Consider the following 11,279-nt stretch of genomic DNA (forward strand, 5'->3'; position numbering starts at 1 on the left):
ACTGTCCCAGACCCTCCCTGCTTTGTGTGAGCGCAGATTGTAGCAAATGCCTTGCTCTAATCTGATGGTTCAGTCTGAGTCTAGGGCTAGGAGGAAATGGAGTAGAATTTCAGGGAAAAATATATATGGGTGAGAAAGTCCAAGCCATCAAAAATGATAAGGTAAATTATAGACCTCAAAAAAGAAATATCACCTGAGGGCAGGATGAAGTTGAAGACTTGTGTTCATATAAACCATGTGCATTGCCACAGAAACTGAAGTTGTCTATTAGTACAGTTCCTGGAAAGTTGAAGGGGCCAAGAGGCAGCAGAGGTCAAGCTTTTATAGCTTAGCACTTGTGGAACGCTCTCCATGAATTCTCCTCTGCTGAGCATTCTGTCAGTCTGGTGAGGAATAGCGAGTGAGCCCAGGAGAGACCCCAGTGGTGAGAAAAAGTCCAAGCAGCTGGCACGAGAGATATTTACCTCCTAACCATGTGAGTTCTCAGTGTTGGCAGATGCTCTGTGCACTGTTGGAGTAGCTGGGACGTCTACGCTCAGAGATGGTTTAGATCATTTCTGTCTAGTTTTTAAGGCAGAGATAACTCACTTTAAAAAAAAAAGTTCCATTTGCTTGGTAACATTATCAGAATAGATGACTTGTAAGAAATCTATGACAATCTGAACACCAAAGCAACAGCCAAGCTATTAAAAGCACTGGTTTTCTTCAAAGATACTACTTTTTATTTATTTTTAATTAAAAATTCCTTCAAGAATTTCATATGAGTGCTGGATTCACATAACATCTATCCCCTCTCCCTTCCAATTCTTCCAATTTACCCCAAACTCCTTCTTATATTCATGACCACCACCACCTTCTCCTCCTTTTCTTCCTCATTGTTATTATTATTATTAATATTAATATTGCCAGAGGAGGGTATTGGATCCTTTGGAGCTGGAGGATGTTTCCTGATGTTGGATTCTGGGAACCCAAATTGGGTGCTCTGTAAGAGAAACAAATGCTGGCAAACCACTGGGCCATCTGGGCAGCCTTCAGTGTTTCATTTTCCTTTAAAAGATGTGCTTAAGGGAGTTTGATTTTAAAGATTTTTGATTCCATATGGATGGTGTTGCAGTCATCACTTAGGGCATTATCCACGTCTTTACATAACATTTATGAAGTTTCTCAGATAGCTATAGGAAAGCTAGCATTTGAGACATTCAGTTTGCTGAAACAGAATGTATTTGTAGATGGACAATTGGTGGCAGGCCACAAAGACTCCAGTGTTCCTAGTAGAGAGAGCTACCTGAGGAAACCCAGGAAGTTCCCCACTGGAAATCAGGGCAGTCTTTTCAGAATGTAGGTGCTGCAGAGTGTGCCAGTTCCCTTACTAATTTGCAAGGGATGCTGTCAATCAAAAGAAATAAATAAACCCCATAGGCTGGATGGCTTAGACAATACAAATTCACATTTTCAGAGCCTCGGCACTGTAGATCTGAGATCATCGTGTGGGCAGCAGGTTTTCATAAGGCTTCTGTTTTCATCTTGAAGTCAGATGGCTGCTCCCTCTCTGCATTTCTATGTGAGTTTTCTATTGTGAGGATCTATTTTTGCTGTCTTCTTCTTCAGAAGGCTCTGCTATTAGATTAAGGCCCTTCTCCAAGACCTTCATTTTTATCTTCCTTGCTTCTTTAGAGACGTTTGCATGTACAGGTCTTTAAAGTTCCATCTTCATGAAAGCACAATACTGTGTTTCTGGAGCCTAAGGCTTCAGCATTTGGAGGCAGCATAATTTGATTTATAACATTCTCATTATCTTTATATGCCTGAAAGCTTATAGGATTCTAATCTGGGAGACAAATGCACAGTGCCTGGGGATAGGTACTAAATGTAATACAGAAGCCCAGTTTTAATGCTAGGTTAGAAGTAAGTGTAAAGTAATAGTTACTATAAAATAAAAAAGATACTTTCCATATTTTTCTATACCTTCTTTTGCGGCCCTTCTACCCATAATAAAATGTGGTCATGAAAAGTGGAGGCCCCTACCTGTGAACCAATAGCAAACTCCAGCCACAATCCTACTAACAGTTAGGGGTGCACCTCTGATCAGTGTGAGAGGTCAGGACACACTCTATGACAATTCAGTGTGGAATCTAATTCTGACCCATGACAAGTACACTTTTGATGTTTGTTGTATAGCCTCTATTAGGATAAAAAAGAAAAAAAAAGAATTCTTTCTTCTACTTATCTGCCTAGGACTAAGGCTCTGTTGCAATGAGCTTAAGAGGACTTGTGTTTTTGATATCAGTTAAAGTTTCTTGATGAACAACTACCAAATACTGAGGAGCTAAAAGAGGAGAAATTTTGTTTTGCTTTGTTTTTCTCTGAAATCAGAGTCTGAACTCGGATAGAATGTAAAATAAGTCACTACTCAAAGTTGTTCCAGAAACCAAAGTTTTCCTACATTTTGATAGCACAAGCGAGGAAAAGAGGTTGGAGATTCACACAATCTGTCTGATTCCTTATCATATGGGAGAGGCTATTGATGGCCCATTGCACTGCAGTCCCAACTAACAAATTCGTAGTTAGTCCCATGGTGCCCAAGTATTTTCAAATATTGCCAAGTAAAAATTCCCATGATTTTCTCAAATTCTTCTTTGCAATTCTTGAATACTAGGATATTAACCAAGTTGGTAGCACTTTATAATTATGGTTTTGCTCAGAGCTTTTGTTCTTATAAGAAAATATTAAAGTATTTACATACTATATAGTATTGAGTTTTCTCAACTAGTCATTGTCCTTCAAACTCCTAGAGAGAGAAGGCAACACACACACACATATACAACAAACAAAACAAAAATCAAACCCATGTTATTACTGAAGACTGCAGACCATTAGAGCAGTATGGCTGGATCTCAGTAGCTCTTTCCTACTGTATTCAGACTTGTTTTTTTTTTCAACTATGATTGTCTAAAAGAACATCCATTCTTCATCTATAGACACTCTAGGAAATTTAGAGTTTATCATCCTTGTCTTGGTTAGGATGTGCTAGAACACCATGACCAAAAGAATCTTGGGGAGAAAGAATTCATTTCACCTTACAACTTGTAAGTTTCATCACTGAGGGAAGCCTCAGCAAGAACTCAAGACAGGGACTGGGAGCACGGATTGGAGTCAAAGCCATGGAGGAACACTACTTATGGCCGTTCTTCTCGTGGCTTGCTCAACCTGCTCTCTTATACCACACAGAACCCCCAGTCCAGGGATGGCACCATCAATAGTAAGCTCTGCCCTCTTCTGTCAATCAATATAATAATAATGTCTTACACAGGTCAATTTGGTGGGGGCATTTTCTCAACTGAGATTTTCACTTCCAAAATGACTCTAGCTGTGTGATGTTGACATAAAACTACAGAACAATCCTTTAATGAGTCTTAGACAAAGCTAACATGGGAACCTTGACATAGTTCATGTGTCTTTATGGTTCTATGATGAATTTATGGTTCTATGAAAAGCCTTACTTTGACTGTTATAATGACAAAAGACTCATTAATTCAAGGCCAAGCTTCCTCTGTTTATAAAATGGATACTCTTTAGACTCATTTTGGTAATATCTGAAAATATTTTTATTTTAATATGTTTTCCATAACTTGAAAATAAGAGGTAGCTAGTAGGGGAGTGGGAGGGAAATGAGAGGAGGGGAGGAAGTGTGAAAAAAAATAAAAAAGTAAATAAGAAAAAAGAAAATAAGAGGTAGCAATATTTAATTTGAGTGTATCATGTTCTTCCCAAATGTTACTCTGAAATCAGGGAGAAGCATCAGCAGGCCTTGACTTCCCTGCAGTCAGGTCTGGACTCTGAAGCTTTGGGTAGAATTGAGGCCACCCAAATGAGGAAGAAGATGGAAGGCGACCTTAAGGAGATGGAGATTCAGCTTTGTGCTGCCAACCGGCAGGTGTCACAGACAACTAGAGCCTTGGGCCAACTTCAGGGTCAAATGAAGGTACTCTCAAACCATAACATAATATCATATAACATAACAAAACATAAACCATGTCTGTTGGGCAGTAAAGAAGAAAACCGCAAATCTCACTCTTCAAGAAGGCTGGAAGATGTTTATCTTAAAAACGGGTGACGCTCTGTCAGAATCATGCATGCTCAGGTACACAACTCATTTTGTGATGGGTTATTAGGCAGGAAGAAGGAATAGACAGAGTCTGGGGCAGCCATCTGCTTCTAAGGCACTATTGGGAGCATGTTTCGGTCAGTTCCATTCATAGCCTCCTCTTGGCACAAAATGGTAGTGTGGACACCATTACTTGAAGCCAACAGTAGGGATTTTCTTGTCCTTGGAAGTAAATTTTCTTCTGCTCTGAAGAAAATTGTGTTTTATAACCTCAAGTTCAGCCTTAGCCAACAGGCTGAAAGAAATATGGCAGAAACCAAGAACAATGTAAGGAAAGAGGAGAAATAACTGACTCCTTAGTCCCATCACTGCTTAGCCCTTTGGACAATTGCTGCTCCCGCTGCTGTCTCATTTCTAAAGCAGAAAGTTTAACTTTCTGGCTTCCTCTCTGTCCCCTACATCCTGGCACCTGCCAAGATCAACAACTTCCTGCCTTGTTGCTCAAGACACTTCCTCTCTTTGACTTCAGGAAACTGTCCTGGAGGTACCTCTCGAGGTGTGATTGCAAAGCCTTTTATCTATGAGATCAAGAACTTAGAAACTTGTCTCTGTATGGAGTTGCTCCCTGCTTCCCCTGCTAACAGTTAAACTCAGAGAGATCCATGCCCCAGGCCCATGTTTGTTTTTTTCTTTTGCAGGAGCTCCAACAACAACTGGATGACAGCATGTACCAGAACAAGGACCTGAAGGAACAGGTGTCTCTGGCTGAGCAGCGCAACACTCTTCTTCAGTCTGAACTAGAAGAACTGAGGTCCTTGCAAGAACAGACAGAGCGAGGATACAAGCTGGCAGAAAAAGAGCTCCTGGAAGCCACAGAAAAAATCAATCTTTTTTATACCCAGGTAGGACATGTTCATTCTCTCTATGTGCTGGGTCAGTTGGCTGGAGGAAGGCGTTCCCATTACTGAGTCAGCTAAGGATTTGTATGGTGGCCACGTCAAGTTTTTGGTGTGGCACAAGATGCTCAGAAAAATATGCAGCTAAGCCCGTCACACCTTTCCTTACAAGCATTAGGTTCCCAGAGCAGTTGTAACCAAGCATCACCAAATGATGTCTTTAGACAACTTTCACAGTCCTGGGTGCTAGTCATCCAAATTAAGATATTGTAAGAACCATGCTCTCACTGACACTCACAAAAGGCCCAGCTTCTCTTGGCTTCTGATGGTCTCCTGGCACTTTTTCTGTCGACGCCCTGTTTCCATTCCCTGCTCTCACACGCATTCTTCTTTTGTCTTTTTATCCTGTGGTGTGTCTCTGTCCAGCTTTCTCCTTTTTATAAGGATGTATTATGTGGAAATTATGGCTCACCTTAAGGACCCGATACTAACTTGTTTAACTTATTTAAAGCTTTATTTCCAAATAAGGTTATATTCTGCAGAACTAGGGCTTAGGGGCTCAATATGTGCTTCTGTGGGCATGGTGGGGAGTATAGTGCAGCTGGAACACCGAGGTTTCTGCTTGAAGAATGGACTGTCAGGGCATTCTCAGCCACGATAGCAGAGGAGCGATAAACATTTCAGATTGATCTAAAATTATTTGCTTGTTGTCTTGTTCCCTTGTTCTCTCTCAGTGACTTGATTCCCAGCATCCTGGGAATCTCTCGCATCCTGATTGGCTTCTCTCACTCTCCTGGATTCTCCTGTAAGGCCATATAAGTGGGGGTTAGCAGGATTTCTAGATCATTTTCCTGAAGGCAGAAAAAGCCACAGTGACAGAGACAAACGCCTATAGCAGTGTGTCAAGCACTGAGCATTTTTAGGGCACATAGTATAATTTAGATAAGTATACTCAGTATGACAAATAACCTCCTCACTGTCCCCAAACAGTGAAGACACAAGTAAACAACACAGTACTATTCAGAGTACCACAGAGGACATAATGCTCTCCAGAATGCCCAAATAACCCTCATGAGGTCAGGCGGGGACATAATAGTTTTCTTCCTAGTCATGAAAGACATGCATAAAATGGGACAAGGTGGCAGAAAGAAAAATGAAGGAAGTGGATGAAGATGAAGAATTTAGAATTTCAGGTAAATTCACATAGTAGAAGACAGTACAGTTAGAAGAGATGAGGAGAAATAATGTCAGGAGACAGGTAGGCTCAAGATTCTAGAACATAAGACTTTGATTGGCAGATAATGGAAGCTGCTGAAGAACTGTGAGCAGCTGGGGGGTGAGTTTGCAGATGCACTCTTTGGGAAGTTTGCTCTAGTGACTGTTGAGTAGGACAGACTGTCACTCTTGGGAGTGTTGGAAATTTTTGGGCCATTTTAGTTGCCACAGTGACTGGGAGATGCCACTGGCATTTTGTAATCAAGGTCCAGAGACCACCTTTGATGTACCATATGATTTTATGTCACAAAAGAATTGCTATTCTCAGAATGTCAAGAGTGCCCTCCTTAGTGGTAAATAAATAAGTCATAGCTATACTTACCACAAGGTGTTACAATTACTCTGTGTCTACAGTAAGTTCATGCAATGACATCACCTCTCTGAGTGCCATGGATCAGGAACAAATATGCTGTAGGGTGTGCATAATTCTTAACAGGTTAACTCATTTCAACACTTGACTTTGTTTGTGTGTATTGATTAGTGGTAGACCACATACATGTCTTGCATGTATGAAGCCTTGATTTCAATCCAACTGCAAGAAGAAAAGAGAAACAAAATTCGTAACAGGTTCTTTTTCCATTAAGATTTAGCTTAAGAAAATGTGGCATACTGAATCATTAATTTTCAAACATATTACCTATTATCTACCAACTACTGGTGACAAGTCACTTGTTATACATGTCATAACTGAGAATGTACTGTGTGTCTTAATGTGAAGTGGGAGGTGGGAAAAGAGTGGGGTGAAAGGAGGAAGAGAGGGAGAGCAGGAGAGAGGGAGGGAGTAATAGGAGAAAGAGAGAGAGAGAGAGAGAGAGAGAGAGAGAGAGAGAGAGAGCGAGAGAGAGAGCTGCTTAACTTTTGTCAATATGACTCAAACTAAAGTCACCTGGATAGAGGAAATCTCAGTTAAGAAATTGCCTGCAGCCATTTTAGATTCGTCTGTTGAGAGTTCTCTGTTTAGGTCTGTACCAATTTTTTTATTGGATTATTTCTTCTTTAGTTTCTTGAGTTCTTTATATATTTTGGAGATCAGCCCTTTGTCTGATGTGGGAATGGTGAAGATCTTTTCCCATTCTGTAGGTTGCCATTTTGTCTTGTTGACCATGTCCGTTGCTTTATAGAAGCTTTTCAGTTTCAGGAGGTCCCATTTATTAATTGTTGCTATTAGTGTCTGTGCTACTGGGGTTATATTTAGGAAGTGGTCTCCTGTGTGCCAATGCATTCAAGTGTAGCTCACACTTTCTTTTCTATGATGTTCAGTGTGATTGGCTTTATGTTGAGGTCTTTGATGCATTGGACTTGAGTTTTGTGCATGGTGATAGATATGGATCTATTTTGATTCTTCTACATGTTGATATCCAGTTATGCCAGCACCATTTGTTGAATATGCTTTCTTTTTTTCATTTCATATTTTTTGCTTCTTTGTCAAAAATCAGGTGTTCCTAGTTGCATGGGTTAATATCAGGTCTTTGATTCAATTCCATTGGTCCTCTTGTCTGTTCTTATGCCAGAACCAGGCTGTTTTCAGTACTATAGCTCTGTAATAGAGTTTGAAGTTAGGGATAATGATACCTCTAGAAGTTCATTTATTGTACAGAATTGTTTTGCCTGTCCTGAGTTTTTTGCTTTTCTATATTAATTTGAGTATTGCTTTTTCATTCAATAAAAAAATGGGGTACAGACCTAAACAGAGAACTCTCAACAGATGAATCTAAAATGGCTGAAAGACACTTGAGAAAATGTTCAACATTCTTACCCATAAGAGAAATGCAAATCAAAACAACTCTGAGATTCCATCTTACACCTGTCAGAATGGCCAAGATAAAAAATCAGTGATGACAACTTATGCAACTTACGCGGAGAGGATGTGGGGTAAAGGGAACACTCCTGCATTGCTGGTGGGAATACAAACTGGTCCAGTCACTTTTGAAAATCAGTATGGCATTTTCTCAGAAAATTTGGAAACAACCTCAAGACTCAGCAATACCACTTTTGGATATATACCCAAAGGGTGCTCAATCATACCACAAGGACTCAACTATGCTCATAGCAGCAATATTTATAATAGCCAGAACCTAGAAACAACCTAAATGTCCCTCATCTGAATAATGGGTAAAGAAAATGTGGTACATTTATACAATGGAGTACTACTCAGTGGTAAAAAATAATGACATCTTGAAATTTGTAGGCAAATGGATGGATCTAGAAAACATATTGAGTGAGGTAACCCAGACCCAGAAGGGCAAATATAATATGTACTCACTCATAAGTGGTTTTAAAACATAAAGCAAAGAAAACCAGCCTACAATTCACAACCCTAGGGAACCTAGACAACAAAAAAGGACCCTAAGAGAGACATATGTGGATCTAATCTACATGGGAAGTAGAAAAAGACAAGATCTCCTGAGTAAATTGGGAGCATAGGAATCATGGAAGAGGGTAGAAGAAGTGGGGAAGAAGGGAGGGAAGTAGAGAAAGAATATATATCACTAAAAAGAAATTGCCTCCATTAGACTGGCCCATAGGCAAGTGTGTGGGAGCACTTTCTTGATTAATAACTGATAAAATAAGGCACATCCCACTGTGGGTCTGGGAAGATGGTACTGGTTGAATAAGAAAGCAGACTGAACAAGCCTATCCTATAAACAGCCCTCATGCATTGCCTCTGCGCCAGTTCCTGCCTCTAGATTGCCTGGACTTTTTTCAATGATTGATAGTATAAGCTGAAATAAAACCTTCCCTCCCCAAGTTGGCTCTGGTTAGCGTTGTGTCACAGCAGCAGGGAAACAAACTGCGACACTCCAGGAATGAAACCTTGGTCTGTAGGGCAGTTTCTGAAACTTTAACATGAGAGTTTCAGTCCTCGGATCTCACACTGACCTATGAGATCCTCATTTCTGCAGCAGCTGGAGGCTCCACAAACTCTCAGGTCCTTCCCCTAGACCCAAGATGCTGTGTCTGGCATTCATCCAGGAGGCATGGGCTCCTCTTAGACGTCAGAGTACAACTTACACAAATGATGCTCTGCACATGATGCCTTACCTCTTGTCCTTCTGAGAATGGGAACAGGGAGACGGGAAGGCATTAGCCTGCAGGAGTGTTCATGGTCATCTCCCTGGAAAAGCTGGAGTGATTGCTCCACAATCAAATCGGTGTTGGGACTTGTGCCATACTTCACACTGAGAGAACGCCTATGGAGTTATGTGCAGTGAGCACCCGTAAGACACTTCAGGAAAACAGACTTAATTCCCCCAGGCCACACTGAAGGCACTGGGAATCCTGCAGAGCCCAGGCCTGCCCCTCCACAGAATGGAGAGAGGTGTTTGTGATGATGCTGTGAGCCTGGGATACCTCCTTTCTCTGTCCAAGGCTTCGTCTGCCCCGAGAAACGCAATAACTAGCCGACAGTGACAGGACGATGTGAAAGGAGAAATGAAAGGAGAAAGGAAAAGTGGGAAACCCATGCTTTTTACACCCGCTCTTTGTGCTAAGGTTTCACATGCTCACAAAAGCCGTACTTCAAACACAGGGCAGACGCAGCAAAGAGGGCCTTGGCCTCCAGTGTGACAATCAGGAAGGAACTGGGGCAGCATGGCTGCAGAGCACAAAGGCGTCCTAGGGGCTGAACTTTCTGTCATCTGCTTTCTCACTTCCTCCTCTCCGCAGAGTGAGGAAGGAAGGCAGGTAGGCAAGAGGGGAATTGATGTTCCTGCAGGAGCATGCTGGAATCCTCCAATTTCTGCTCCAGGATACTTCTTTCTATCACACTGAGAAAGCATTCCTTGATAAGCTAAGAACTAAACCCCTATTTGGCCTTTGGATTATTTGGAGTCACCCTTCTGATTCAGGATTCCATCTCTTCTCTCCTGGTAGTGGTTCTCAATCTTCCTAATGCTGCGGCCCTTGAATACAGTTCCTCGTGTTGTGGTGACCCCAACCATAGATGATTCCCATTGCTGCTACTGTTAACATTATGATGTATATATCTGATATGTAGGATGGTCTCAGGTGACTGCTGTGAAAGGGTCCTTTGTCCTCAAAGGGGTTGAGACCCACAGGTTGAGAATAGCTGTTTGAAATGAAACCCCTTCATCTGCTATGGCTTTTGCACCCAAACTACCACCTGGGGCTGGAATTCTTGCCTAAGTGCATATGATTGACTATGATAAATTGCTCCCACCCAGAGCTGCTTGCCTGTGCATTGCTGGTCTCAGGTTTGCTTGTTGTCTAACTGGAATGCTGCCCTTCCTTAGAACACAGGTCTCCTCAGCCAGAAGAAGAAACTGGAGGCTGATGTTGCTCAGATGCAGAAGGAAGCTGAAGAGATGCTGCAGAGGTGTCAAAAGGCAGAAGAAAATGCCAGGAAGGCAGCTGCTGAGGTGGGCCCGTTGACTACTCATTTCTGTCCTCCAGAGGACACTAGATCTATAGATCAGAGACAGGACCTGCTGCAGCCAGGTGGAGTTCATTGATTCCCCATACAGTCAGGAAGAGGTTAGCTGATCTTGTGGCTTCCCCCTTAGACAGAACACTTAAGCCAGTTGGCTGTTGTCTTCTAAACCACATTGGCAATGAGAAGGAGTAAATGAATGACTAAAAGTAAAATCCTGTGAAAACAAGAGTCTTTCTCTCTATGTTAGCTATTTTTCAGTTGTGAGTCAATATATCTGGTGTCTAGAAAGAATTCTCCCAGTGCTTCCTTACAGATTTTCATTTTTCTTGGGTATGCAATGGTTTTACGTTGGTGAGAAGGATGGTTAAACCAATCTGTACTACTACTGGGGTAGCAAAACCAGATGAGAAAGGCAGTGTTTGTGCCTGTGAACCTTATTCATTTGTAAACTAAAATAGCTGTTGATGGTATTTTCCTAGATGGCACTAAATTCAGGGTTAGTCACTGATCTCAACAAGTTGCCAATGTCATGCACCCACTATGGGCAGGTGTTATGCTTCCATCAAAAAGAGAGCAAGTGAACAGTGCTATTAAGAAAGAGTTATTAGCC

General features: G+C 41.6%; 1 protein-coding gene across 1 annotated transcript in view; it reads left to right on the forward strand.

Annotated features, from left to right (window-relative positions):
- Myh15 (myosin heavy chain 15) overlaps positions 1 to 11,279 on the forward strand; it is a 138,063-nt gene that overhangs the window by 108,715 nt on the left and 18,069 nt on the right. The window contains exons 34-36 of the mRNA XM_005345129.2: positions 3,790 to 3,982; positions 4,804 to 5,007; positions 10,530 to 10,655. Of these exons, the coding sequence (XP_005345186.1) occupies positions 3,790 to 3,982; positions 4,804 to 5,007; positions 10,530 to 10,655 (523 nt within the window). The remainder of the gene's footprint in view (positions 1 to 3,789; positions 3,983 to 4,803; positions 5,008 to 10,529; positions 10,656 to 11,279) is intronic.

Source organism: Microtus ochrogaster, chromosome 2 (genome assembly GCF_000317375.1).
Source record: "Microtus ochrogaster isolate Prairie Vole_2 chromosome 2, MicOch1.0, whole genome shotgun sequence".
In the NCBI taxonomy this organism is placed as follows: domain Eukaryota; kingdom Metazoa; phylum Chordata; class Mammalia; order Rodentia; family Cricetidae; genus Microtus; species Microtus ochrogaster.